Genomic DNA, 14083 nt, shown 5'->3' on the forward strand with positions numbered 1-14083 from the left:
CCAGGTTCCTGTTGTCATCCTTCTTCTCTGGCTCATTTACGAAGCACACAGGTAAACCAAACAGGATGTTTTCTCGAAACATCCATTTGAGGTCATTGCCTCTGCAATCTTTAAATATTAGGAATTTGGTTTTTTTTCTCATCGGGAAAGCAACACAAAAATATTTAAAAAATTATTATTATTATATTGGTTATATGTTGAAATGCTAGTATTTTAAATATATTGTTAAATACATTGTTTAAAAATTTTAAAAAAACAAAAAACAAAAAGCAACACGTTCCCAAATTGGACAAAATGAAAATACACACAAACATTTTTTCTAGTTAAAATCGTCCCCAAATCTACCTACGCCCGGCAATAATCACTGACTACATTCAGGTGCTAGCGTCTTCCTGTCTTTCTCCTCTGCAAAGGTAACGTGGCTGCGGTGTCTGCGGTGTCTGCGCACGGTCTGCTCTGTTTTAAGGGCGCTCGCTGAGCAGCTACACTGGGCTCATGCTGATGCACTGTGTATCCAACTTCTTTTCTACTTACTTTGTCGTAACCGTTTTCCTCATGATGCTAACGTTATTCGAAGTCATTTTCATCACTAGAAAACATTCCGCAAACTGGACGGAGCATAAGTTACTTGACTCTTTCCTTTTGAAAAAGATCTGTAACACCATAATGAATGATCTATATACACAAAGCTTTACTGAATCCCTAATTACTTCCTTAGCATAAATTCTCAGCAGTGCAATTACTGGACCTTCTACGGCTCTAGTTACATCCTGCCAGACTTTTCAAGAAAGACTGGAAATTCACGTCCCCACCATCACTAGGCTGAGGATGCATTCTCACCACGCCACTGCCACTGCCGCTCCGTAGGTGTCCTTGCTCTCCACGAGTCCGACTTCTCCAAAGGTCCACTGCTGTGCTTACTAGTGAGGTTTAAATGTTGTACCCATGTCTGACCGCCCCAATTTCTTACGAAAGCCATCAGTTCTCTTCCTTTTTAAGAGAGAACAGTCAGACTGGCCTTGAGGACTCAGAGCAACGACCCGGGCACACAGTCCGTGGTGCAGGCCACGGCACCGAACATTAAGTGCTGGTTGCATTTCCAGTGCTGCGTTCACAAACGTCTACCTTACGACGTCGGAAAGGGGCTGAACGAAAGGCTGGCCCAAGCTGCTCTGCCCAGATGGTAGGTCCCCTGAATAAACCCTGTGTCTGCCTTAGCTGAAAATCAGGTTTACTGAGGTTCATTCCTCAGCGTGCACCTGACTGCTCGACTCTCCGGCAGTCAGACTGAGGGATTTTCTACAAAGCCACACCACTCAAGACCGAAGCCATTCGGTTGGGAAAAGAAATAAGTTCATAAAAATGAATTCGACTGAAAAAGTGACTCCATCACAGGCTTTCGGAGAGAGGCAATGTGCCCTGCCGGGCCGTCGCCGGGCACAGGGAGGGGACCTGCTCCTCGCCCGGTACGTACCACAGCCTCCACACGGGGGCTGCACGAACCCCGCAGGCTGGACCGTGAGGACCTCGAGAACCACAATCGTCCTTTAAGAACTAAGGCGTTCTCAGCCAGTCGTGTAATCACCTTGCCAATGTCTCACAACAGACCTCCAAACATGGGAAAAACTCCCGACATAAATTCAAACTGTTCGCACCTTTCATTTCCCAGTGTTCTCATGTGACTCCTCAGCTAGTACGTAACCCGCCCACGTGGCCCTGAGGACACTTAACGCAGGGCAAGCAATGATCACGTGACTGAAACTGGGCTTTGTTACCCCCCTGCTTTTGCATATGTTTGGAATTTTATATGACGATAAACTAAAACACGCAGAGAAAGAAAAAGAGAAAAAAGAAGTGACATACTCAAAAGCAAACCCACCACTTTCGCGTTCTCCTTGTAGCGAAACGCCAGCTGGTACGCCGCGAACACCAGGGGCGGCAGCGTGAAGCGGATCCGCTGGTTCCCGCCAGCTCCAAAATGTTTTCGTGCCGTGTTTAGAATCTGACGGGAAAAAAAGAGAAACCGGGACAATTCATCTTTTCTGCACTGTGATTAATGACCAGTGAACTTAAATGGGGACTCTGTGATTAATGACCAGTGAACTTAAATGATCACACTGTCGCTACCAGCTTTGGGACACACACAACCTGCCAGGCTGTAAGGCGGGCGCTCTGCCTTCTTACCTCGCGAAGTCGCTACAGTCACCCTAGAGACAGAGGCCTGAGGTTCAGAGAGGCTGTATCACCTGCCCATGGTTACGCAGCCAGTCAGGGACGGAGACATTTTCTCAGACACAGGTACGAAGCACACTGTGTTGCCAAAGAACTCTACAGACAGATTTGATATTTAAAAGGATATTCTAACACTCACTACTAGTGTGATCACAGGCAAATTATTTCCCTGCTAGCAGGTTTCATCTGAAAAAGGGGATGTGTACTTTCCCCCAGGCTTGCTGGGAAGATCAAATAACACACGCGACGTGCTACTTGACACGAGGGACGTGCTCAGAAATGCTGCCTGGCTATTATGCCACGAAGACAGCTATGTGCAAAAACAAGTTTCAAAAAAAACCAGCTATGTGCATGTTGCTGGTATAGCGTACCTCTGAATTCAGAAAAGAGGTTAAGACCACTTAAGTAACAGAAAAAGCTACACACTTTTAAAAAGCCATTGTGAAACCCACGATGTGTTGTTTCAGAAAAACCACGAGACCTCGTGAACTACTTTTGACGTATGTGTGACACAACGTGCCACAGTCTGGTTCTGAGACCTTCTCTGATACGGCAGAGGAGAGGCTGTTCTCCCCTGTGGAAAGTCAGCATGAATGAGTGGTGCCTTAAAGGTCCCTGTACACAGGTGACCACTGGCCGCAGGTGGAAGGGCACTTGCTAACCACTGCATCCATTACACGACAAAAAACGAAAACACACGTTAAGCATGTGCGTGACACAGACACATAAGGGAATCGGTTAAAAATAGGAACAATCAGCCAGTCACTATGCACAGACGACACGCAGTGCAGAGTGAGAAGCAGAAGCCAGCGCCCAGAAAGTGTCACTAAGGCAGGTCAGAGTCTCCCACAGTGCCACCAGGGATCAGCTGCTTTTCACACTGCTTATGAAGCAGCACAAGAGTGTCAACTGTGACAGAAGGGACCTGCAGAAGGAAGTCAGGAGCCCCCTCAAATCCAGGTGTCCGTCACAGCGCCTGACACTCAGCCTCATGGGCCCAACAACGGCCGGACCACTTCGCCCCAGCAAGAACGAGGCAGCCATCGGCGCCTCCTCTCATTAAATTCCCCGCTAGCCGTCTCCAACGCTCAGGCGACAGGTTCTGTTCGCGCCAGAGGTTCCGGGGACCATGGTAAAGGAAGGGAGGGCCGCATCTGACTGCACCAGGAAACGGGGTTAAGAAAAAGGCAACCTGAATTTTCAAGTCTTTTCACACATCTTCAATGTGGCAACCACATAGGATCTACATGTGCAAGCCTCGGACACACAAACTCAACTGAATATAAGGATGGTTGCTGATTCTGTAAAAGCAACACAGTTTAGGATGTGGTTCCATGGTGTAGCATTTAGCACGTCTGCTTTACACACAGAAGGTCCTGGGTTCACACCCCAGTGGAGCCACGGTCCATGGTCTACGGTCTACAGCCATGCCACCCTGAACAAGCCCGATGTCTGATCTCGGAAGCTAAGCAGGGTCGGGCCTGGTTAGTACTTAAATGAGAGACCACCTGGAAGACCAGGTGCTGTAGGTGTAAATAAGAAATAGTAAAAAAATAAATTAAATAAATAAAAGCAACAGAGTTTTAAAAATGAGCATGGAAATGATTGCTGGCCACCCAACTCAAGGATGACAGGCTTTCCTGCGGTCTCGAAGAAGTCTTCCAAAGAAACCAGAGCGACCAGCTAGTTCTTTCTAAGATCCAGAATTTCACACTTATAGATCTGTAGATACAGTAAAAGCCACGGATGCCACCAAATCTCTCATTCGTTGTGATTCTTTCAAACCCTTTTAAGACCACAAGCCACGTGAGGCTACTGGAGACCCAGCAAACGGGGTCTGCTAAGAGCAAACTCGTACCAAGTACTGCTGGTCAGGGTCCTCCGACCGCAGAAGATGAATGGCTCGGCCCACAAGGCCCTGCTCGTCGGCAAAGTCCTCGGGATCAGGGTCCTCTACGGGTTGGTCTGGCTGGTCCTGAATCAGCGTGGACACCAAATTCATTATAGAATCCACCTGTGACACGGGGGACAGAAACCCGCTGGAGTGAAACCATCGGTATATGAAGCCACTATCAGAAGTGTTTCTTGTTAGGCGAAGTTACAAAACAGTATCAATGTCAACAATATAACTCCTTTTTTATGAGAAAGTATATGCAGATTGACACACAGACAAAAATCTGCAAATAGATGCAGCAAACAGAGGTTATTCTCTTTCTGGTGGGGCTACAGTTGTTCTATGACCTGTCCCTTACACACCTCCGATTCTGTAACTGACAGAACGAACAAGCGACTCGCCAGGCTAGCCCACCGCTGTGCTCTCACCTGGTCTTGAGAGACGATTTCCGTGTTATAATCCAGAACGTTACTAAGCACGTAACAACTCATGCTCTTTCTAGACTCATAGTCAAAGTACTCAAAGAGCGGGTGGAAATGTTTCAGTTTCAAGACGGTTAGAATATTGTTGTACGTGTCAACAGGTATCTTCAAAAGTCTGGTGAGCTCCTTCGAAACTGCGCTGCTGGTAGCAATACTACGGAAAGAAAAGAGCAGCACTGTAATGACTCACATCAACTTTCTATATACTTGTTTTGTAAAGACTTGGAAATTTTCATTTATACGGTAAAGGAAATGGGTCAAGTGAGTTACATCACCCCAAAACACTCCGATGGCCTCCTCCCAAGATGCCTATCTTAAACACATTTATTCATTTGTCAATGCCCTAGTGATCCAAAATGATATCATAGACTCCGACTCAAGAACAGGTTGCAAAGCCCGCGTTAAAGTGACTGTCTGGAATTAGATGTGTCTAGGGGAAGTATTTAAGGATAGCTAGATTCCTAGGGTGGCCAAGAAGTACAGTATATTCACGATGAAAGTGAGTGGGAAGAAAAACCCATGCAAAACTAGCAAGTCAACACGACAGGAAAAAGCACAAACGACTCCCTCCACACTGGATGTTGGTGACAAGGAACAGCAGGCTAAATTAAGGTGGGGCGTCTTCCTAGGAGCATTCTGTGGATGCCGAGGGCTGTCCCGCATTTATGACAACTTGAGAGGTCGGGATTTCCAATTCTTGACTTTGCCTAATTTTACTTTAAATCTAACTTAATGGGGGAAGCTACAGACACATCGTTGTTATCATTCAAGATCTGGAATGTCTTTTAGTTCACTAAAAAAATGGGGGATGAAAAGAGGCAGAGGAGAAGAAAGCTTCCTGACACCGCTCCACGGCTGGAAGAACCGTGGAAAGGAGAGAGACGGTTCGAAGGGCCTGGCTTGAGCCCTGTTCAGAAGCAGGGAGGGTGGGACAGCAAGGGGGGGAGAGAAGGGGAGCAGGAGCGAGACTGCCCACAGTGGCCACTAGAGGGTGCCACAAGCCTAGCGAAGCACAGCTCAGGGCGCGCTGTGTAGGCATCAGAGCATTTTCATAGTTTCCTTGATGGTATCAAAATCAAACAAAAAAGTATTTTAAACCAATTTCATTTTCGCACCTTAAATACATACATGCCCCTAATTTTTCATGACTTACTCATCGGTAGAAAACCACTTCTTATGGAAATACTTCTTATGGAAACGGTTTTTCTACCTGTTTAAAAACACATTCACGTATACAAAGGGGTCAGAACTGGGGACACTGGCCCCTGAAGACTGCTAATGGTCCGCAAGTGCCACTACTTGATCAATGTGCACGGCAAGTAACTGGCCGTCACTCTGTCCTGATTAGCACCAAGCATGTGAACCCAACAAAGGCTTAAAATAAGATAAACGCTAACACTTCAGAAAGGAATTGACAAAGAAAAACGAATCTGGGACAAAAAAGTGCCTTATGAGGGTTTTTACAAAAAATGCGACTTTGACTTACTGTTCAAGGTTGAGCTTATTAAATATCTCCACTGTCGTTTCTAGAACTTTGTCGACATAGTCCACGCGGTCCGGGTAGCACTTCATGGCGAGGTTGATGAGAGACACCTGTAAGGACACGACGTCCTCCGAAGGCATGTCTTGTCTGGACTGCAAAGTTGAGAAAACCGCGGAAAACCGCGGAGTTTATTTTAAACAGTTACAAAAGGATCTACCAGCTGAAAAGTTTCAAAGTTTGGAGAACTTAGGAGAAAAGCCATATGTACCTGTATTACTGTAGCCACCTGCTGTGAAAATATATCAAAAAGCTTAATATCTGCTGGGATTCCAGGTCCATCCTCACGGTGAGCGAATAAAGCTAATCTGAAAAACAGAATAATCCTTGAAGATACAGAGCAGCGGGATCACAGATGACATTTACTCTTCGTGCCTCTCTGTATTTTCCACAAGTGTGTTGCTCCTAGAACATTAAACGAGGTTTTTAAAAAGGACACGGAATGTAGCTGAGGATTCCCGCAATTCCTTTTGAACTAGTTTTGCCAATGGTGCCTTATTCCACCGCATTCTCACTCTATACCACACGTAAACAGACTGTCAACAGGCTGAATCTGCCGAATTCTCTGAAGCCGAGTTAAGCAGATATGGACAGAAATGCATTTTAAGTTACAAGTGTATTCGACAGCCTTGATTATATAAAAATAATCTTTAAGAGCTAAAAAGTACACAGACTACTTTGAGACTGCAGCTTCACTACCGTAGAGTTTAAGACACAACTGATTCCAAAAGTAGTAAAGTTGACTTGTTTTTCTTAAAAATAACATCTTAAACTGTTCTAAACAACGTCACTTTCGTTAAATGCCTAGATTAAAACTAACCATTATTTCCACGCCTCCTGCACGATCCAATGCTAAACTCCTTCACGCCTAAGCTAGGCAAGCACCTGGCAGATACTCACATTTACAGGACTAAAGTGTAATTACACTAAAATTAGTAGTATTATAGAGATGTAACAGAAACGGGTAATTCGTGAAAATGTTTTTTTCTTAAATCCGTTATTCTGAAGTCAGGATGTTTGCCCTCCAGTGCTGGAAGCTCTTACCTATCAATTAAAGCGATGATTATGTTTTTCACATTTACATTTTGGTGTAACTCGGCACAGGCCCGAAGAAAAGGATTCAGAGTTTGAAGGTGGAATTCATCAGGAAAAACCTGAAAATCAAATAATAATTGATTGATACAAGGAAAAGCATTTCACATTACATCCTGGACTTATTTATGGTACTTAAAGATCATATTTGTGGAAACAGTCATTTTAATCTCATGCAACTAAATTAAAATACGGTACTTTTAAGCCTCTCGCAACATAAGTCCAGAAAGAAATATTCCACTAACCAATGTCCACTAACAATTATACTAAAACTAATGAGACCTAGAGAACTTGGAGGTCATGCTTTCCTACATCTGGGGGAGAAAAACACATCAATACAAAGATCAAGCTATTAGTGGGAAAAAGGAATTCTTTATTCAGGAAAGCTTATTTTCTGCTCTATCAAGATTTTTCTCAAAACAATGAAAATTAAAATGAGTCATTTAAAAAAAAATAAATGTTCTCATCAACCTGAATGATACACTCCATGAGATATTCTTGAGCCAAAGCATCCCTACAATTCACGACTTGCTCCAGTATGCCCGTCAAAACAATCTGAGAGAGAAAAAAAAGTAAGAGTTAAAAGATTATTTTCAAAATTTCAAGTCGTTTTTCTAATAGTCCATTTGAACTATTATTTTAAAAATCGTTATTTTGGAGTTTTCTCACCCATACTTCATTTCTAGATTAAATTCTAAATTTTTACAGAAGCCTTTTTAAATAAAAAACTCTGGCTTTCTATTTAGTAAAAGTCATTTAGGATGAGGTCCATTTCATTAACTTCCTATCTTTTATGGTTTGCGATTTTTGTGTCCTAAGAAATCTGTCTAATCCAAGGTTGTAAAAGTTTCCTCTGTTTTCTTCTCAAAGTTTTATAGTTTTAGATTTTATATTTAGGTCTCTGATCCTTTTTTTTTTTTAGTTTTTCTACAGTATGATGATGGGTCACAGTTGAGGAATTTTGTCTGCATACAGATGTCCAACTGTTCCAGAACCATTTGTCGAAGAAGTTGCTTTTGCATCTTTATCGAAAATAACTGATTATATATACGTGGGTGTATTCCAGATTGTCTATTACAGAGGTCAGCAAACTGGCTCAGGGCCCAGTTTGTAAACCGCTTTCGCATTGTCCGAATGCACTGGCACCACACCTGTAGAGTTTGGTAGCTGCAGACCACATGGCTTGCAAAACCAAGAAATATTTACTATCTGGTCCTTTACGAAAAAGTCTGTCGACCCTGCTTTATTCTCCTCCAAGATTTATTTATGTGTTTATCCTTTTCACCAATACCACATTATCTTATGTAGCTTCAGAGGAAATTTATTGCAACATACAGTAAATCTCGATTTAAGGAAAATTGGTAATATTCAATCTTCTAATCCACAAACGCAGACTCAAAATATCTTTCAGTTTAAGTTTTCTTTGATTGTCAATGGTTTCCAACGTAATAGCGTTTAACAAAAATACTTCTATTTTAAAAACCAGATTTCAATTTACAGCTTATGACATAAGAAAAGGCAACAAGTAAAAGCAGCGAACCTGTTTGTAACGCTCCACATTGACGCCTTCTAGCTGACTGAGGCGCACCAGATTGGTTCCCACCAAAATCCTCAGCTCCTGTCTCTCCCGTTCCCTCTTCTCCCTGTCTCGGCTGTGTCCCTGATGCTGCATTCGCACCCAGAGCTTATTCATTTCCGCGAAGTTGAGTAGTACGAAATCCATGGAGTCGCTCACGTCGCCAGTTGTTTCTTCGCTGCAACGAAACGGTTAGAAACCTTTATACACAGTATTCACGTGACAGGACCGACTCACTACGATCCCTTTCCTTCTTGTCTCTTTAATACACCAACGCTTTATAAAAGACACTTTCAGCTTCGCTGGCTTAGTGTTCAGTTTCAAGGGGAACAAACTCGAGAGGAAAAAAACACCAGGAAGAAGACACTACACGAGTCTAAAGGGAAAAATACTCTCCCGCACTCCCTTCCCTGGGCCGACCAGACGCGTATAACAACAACTCCATTAATTCAAGAAGCCTAAAAAATTTGACATGACATACTGGTAACTACAACATTTTATTGTTAAATAGTTCATGTTTTCAATTAAAATGTAAGCTTGGTGAGGGAGGGGGAGACCACGTATTTCCTGCTTATTTTACATCTCCTAAGATGGGGAACTTAAACAGTTTTCAAAACCTTTTACCGATTGCCTAATTAAATGCTCAAAACTGAGAGTCAAATCATAATAGAGCAAAAAACCTCACAGTATTCACTACACTGCTTAATGTTTATCTTTCCTATACCAGTTAAATCTTTTTGTCATACGCATGGTAAAATTTTATTATGTTTTTCTTTTAAAAAGGAATTGATGCAGATATACTAAAAACTACTGAACTGTACATGTTAGAAATAAATAACTAAGTAAACTTAAAAAAAAAAATTAAGGTCTTCATGTAATAAGGAAGCTGTCACATGAATACAGTTCACCCAATTGGCCGAAGACCCACTTGGCTGACCATCTGCCACTTTCGTGGGATAAAAGCACAATAAACTTGGATGCTGGAAGGCTAGTCACAGAGAAGACAGGGCTCTTTCTGAATGGCTTTCGTTTTTTTCTGTTTTGGAATTAATATCTAATATGTGCACACAGGTCATCAAAATCGCTTAAATTCTAAGGTAACTAGCAGTCCATAAATTATAAAATCCGATGGACATTCAAGAAACAACGTGAAAACTGGACAGCTCATGGAAAAAGTTAAGCACACTTATTTCATTGTGAACAAAGTTTCAAAAAGTAACTCATTTAAAAGTCCCATTTTCAAAGAATGGTTAATGGAATGGAAAAAGGTTCTCAATGAGGTTACACGAAAACAGCAGGTTCCAATAATCCAGAGGCATCGTTTTCGTGAGGGCCCATGTGCATCACGCCACGTACCCCGAGTTCCACATCATGGGGGAAATCGAGAAGCGAAACGCTACCAGTGGCTGCCGTGGGTAGGAGACACTGATTCGCAGATGTTTATTTTCTTTGATATACTTTTCCATGCTTATTGTGTATCGTACGACAAAAGCGTATTGCGGCTAAGCCAAGAGAGAGCAGCACTTACTCTGTGGGCTCGCCTTCGTCGGGCAGAATGTTTCTGGTGCACTGAAGAAGGTAGTTCCGCAGAAAGAGGCCTCGCAGGGGGTGCTGAACACCCCGGCACATCTCCACCAAGTCCTTCAAAATATCTTTCCTGGACTGAGGGAATGACTTGACGTACACAACTCCAACCGTGATCAACAGGTAGCTAGAAGAATTATGAAGAAACGCCCGTTAGAAATAAACTAGTCAAGTCAAGAATGTGATCATGTCCAAGCACACTGAATGCAAGCGTATTATAGAAACGAGACAGGAACGGAGTTCTCTCCTGCACAATTAAGAAAGTACCAACTGATTTAAAATACAAGCACTCAAGACACCCCCAGTTGATGTGAACGTATACAAGTATCTGTTATATCCACATATATATAAAATCATCACCTCTACGCCATTATTGGGAAGAGAATTGTCATGTTAACTTTTATAGTAGTCAACACATTACACACAATATGTTCATCTGCTTCTATTTCCAAAATTCCTCAATAATCTAGATAAAAAGTAAAATTAATAAAACTTTTAAAAAATCAATTCTCTCCCAAAACAGTTATCTCTGTTTATTAAGAAATGACCTAAAATTTGGTTTTCAGAAGCTGCTGGCTTTAAAGGACATGGCACAGCACAAAGCACGGGCCGTGGGGACTCACAGCCTGGGGATGATGTTCCCCGCGTACTGCACCAGCTCATAGAGATCCGCCACCTTTCTTCCCTTGGCAAACTCGTCCGTCAGGTAGACCTCCAGGTAGTGCAGCTCGTCAGAAATAGCCATATCTTTTCAGTGTGATTAAGGACTCAAACGAAGCCGGCCCGAGCGACACTCGGGGCCGGTCAGTCATCGACCTACTGGGCAGAGGTCTCGAACGCTAGTCCTTCAAGAGAGCGCATTTAGGTGGAGCCAGATTTCAGCTGGCCGTTTCGTACTTCACGGGCTTTAAAGGACGTTGGTGATGCAAAGCAGTAAACAAAGACCACGCGTCATTGGTCCACTAAAGGGTTTGGGAACGGCAGGTCACCGAATGCCCTTCCGCTTTGGGGTCCCACACCGACAGAATCTAAGCATAAAGAACCAACTGCCCGACAGCCTTGAAGGCCTTCGTGAAGGGTCTGAAAACCGAGGTATGACAACCCACTTCGAGAAGTTTAAGCAGAGAAAAAACGGGTTTCTCACACTCAGATTGTCTTTTTCTCGCTTAGCACATTTGCATGGGAAAGGAATACTATTCGGTTAAGACAATGAAGAATAACATAACTCTGAAAAACTTAATAATGAACAAACAAAATATGGCCTTATCGAGAAAAAAAGTATAATCACAAAGTTCATTCTTCAACATTCAAAAGATACACAGCTCATAGTAGCTCTTTGGTGACAACATGGAAGTCCGGAGCTCCCCGAGCATGTTGGAGGCGTGTTTCAGAGCGTCCATAAGCTTGTTTTTGTCCTACAGAAATACCAACAGAATTGATGAGAACGCTTATTTTAAATAAACTCTTAACTTGATCATATAAACTCTTCCATCAAAAACCAGTTACAGTGTTTTAAAAGGATACGGCACTTCAATTATTTTAATCACATGAAAATCAAGTTTAGTTTCACCCTGTCTTCTCTCTACTGAACAGAAAGAGGGGCCTGCCTCACGGCCAGGGCCACAGAGCTCGGCGAGTCTCACGCGTCTTAGGACCATGAGCCTCCTGGAGCAGCTCTGATCGTTACAGCCCCCAGCGGCTGCGAGACTAGCACCGCCGATCTGTATTCTACCCCCCATCAGGAAAGCTGCCATACTGCCTCGTTTCAAAGCAAGATACTACCCCGACAACGGCTGTCATAGGTTAAAAGTCTTCAGAGATGTCTGGAATGGCGATTCCTTTAGATACAGGAAATACTCTTCATTCACAGAGACAGAAGCAGCTCCATGCCCACCTGTTCCCTCCATCCTAAGACTTTTCCTTTTTTGCAAATTTGTTCGCAAGGAAAGCAATACAGTAAACACAGGTGGTTAGAAGAGCATATCACTAAGCTTTAGACCGAAGGACGCTTTACAGAGGTAGGATACGCTCAGCGTCATCATTACAGCCTGTAACTTGAAGTACCAGCCTATTTGGTTCCATTTCTTAAATTTTAATCCTAAGAATCTACAGTTTCTACACAGATTATCTCCTACCCTAGCTTTTAAAATATGAAAATATATAAATGGGTGTAAGTATCATTTTTAGGCTAGTTTCTACAAAAAACATCTATTTGGGATGGAAGAAAAGGCTTCAAGACAGAAAAAAAGCTAAATAATTCAAATTAAAAGCACTTAAATCCATTCACTCAATGAATATTTATTAAGCACCCACATATGTTAAGTACCCCTCAGGCTGGAGATGGAGAACCAACTGGGCTGGTAATTCAGGTCGGATGTCGGTACGGAAATAGTACCACTAAGCAGAAGGCAGGGCCCCTTGTCCTGGCACTTAAGTTCTGATGTGGCAGACAGACAACCCCAAACCACAAGTATAAACCCAGGCACACGGACCCCCGGCTGGAAGTGCTCCACGCAGCATTGAGGGCGGTGGCGCGCAGACGGGCGCTGGTGGACACCGAGATGCTACGCGCCTTTGGGAAACACTGCGGGCACGACCTCGGGACACGTGCTGTGCCTCCCTCATGCCACCTTACCAGGCATCTCTTCATCTGGAACGACTGGACCTTCACGGCCTGTATGGCTTCATCCAAGAGCTTCTCCTGCTCATCCTGAGGCGACTGCTGTGTCGTAGGCTGGAAAATACAAGCACTTCCACTGAGTAGCACTCTCTTCGAGCAACTCTGACCCGGCCACGGCGTCAGCCTCGGCCTCGGCCTCTCCCGCGGCTCATCCAGTTCTCCAGCTCACACCCATCTATCAATTTTTGACAACTGCTGGACAGGCAGCTATGCCCGTCACTTTCGCCGGCCTGCGAGCGCTGACAGGGGGCGCTGGCGAGCACAGAGCATCTACTCTCAGAAGCGGACCGAGCGTTCTGCTATCACCTGGCCTCGAAGAATCGCTAGGTGGTGGTTTGTGGCTACCTGTTCTGCCGGTACACACTGGATCCACCCGGAACGCAGCCATAGACCAATGTGTCCTGTGATAGGTACAGTCTAGCCAAGTCTCTAAAGGTCTCTTTTTCTCTAGACTGCTTTTCATCTGCATTTTAGTCTATTCTTAGACCAAGGAACTAGCTCAGAACAACGGTGGCCCCCTTAGGTAATACGTAACAAGGGACCAAACAGCTTAGAAATAAATGTCTGGAATTATCACTCCTGGCTTGCGGTAGACCACAAGGGCACTCTCAAGTACCCAGCCCATTCATTTCAAATTCAGAGATCCGCATCAGATACACTTCCCTTTGCCATCAGCAAAAATCTGCTTGCAAAGTGAATGGGATCTACCTGTGAGGCAGAAGGAACCACTCTGTCCTTTATGTTGTATAAACACTGGGTTTATACCGCCAGTACAGCGGCATCGCATGATAATCATGGCCATTTTTACATCCTTGGGACCCAACGCACTGCGTGACACATAATGGATACTTCATAAATGTTCAATGAACGAATGAATGAACATTTAGGTTACGTATTTAATAAAAAGTGACTAAAGAATCAAGAGATGAATGGGTAAACAAATTGTGGTATATACAAATAATGGAATATTATACAATCATAAAAAGGAAAAAAGTATTGACAC

At 43.6% G+C, this 14083-nt stretch overlaps 1 protein-coding gene and 1 pseudogene across 2 annotated transcripts in view; one reads left to right on the top strand and one right to left on the bottom strand.

Moving 5' to 3' along the window:
- Positions 1–14083, bottom strand: part of VPS35 (VPS35, retromer complex component) — a 27013-nt gene that overhangs the window by 7532 nt on the left and 5398 nt on the right. For both annotated transcript variants that reach the window (XM_011373739.1, XM_011373738.1), the window contains exons 2-13: positions 13036–13134; positions 11719–11815; positions 11024–11147; positions 10345–10527; positions 8781–8994; positions 7712–7795; positions 7193–7302; positions 6360–6456; positions 6095–6243; positions 4555–4762; positions 4091–4246; positions 1880–2002 (exon numbers count right to left, since the gene is read on the bottom strand). In XM_011373739.1, the coding sequence (XP_011372041.1) occupies positions 1880–2002; positions 4091–4246; positions 4555–4762; positions 6095–6243; positions 6360–6456; positions 7193–7302; positions 7712–7795; positions 8781–8994; positions 10345–10527; positions 11024–11147; positions 11719–11815; positions 13036–13134 (1644 nt within the window). The remainder of the gene's footprint in view (positions 1–1879; positions 2003–4090; positions 4247–4554; positions 4763–6094; positions 6244–6359; positions 6457–7192; positions 7303–7711; positions 7796–8780; positions 8995–10344; positions 10528–11023; positions 11148–11718; positions 11816–13035; positions 13135–14083) is intronic.
- LOC111728791 lies at positions 3650–3764 on the top strand (annotated as a pseudogene).

Source organism: Pteropus vampyrus, unplaced genomic scaffold (genome assembly GCF_000151845.1).
Source record: "Pteropus vampyrus isolate Shadow unplaced genomic scaffold, Pvam_2.0 Scaffold228, whole genome shotgun sequence".
NCBI classification, from domain to species: Eukaryota; Metazoa; Chordata; class Mammalia; order Chiroptera; family Pteropodidae; genus Pteropus; species Pteropus vampyrus.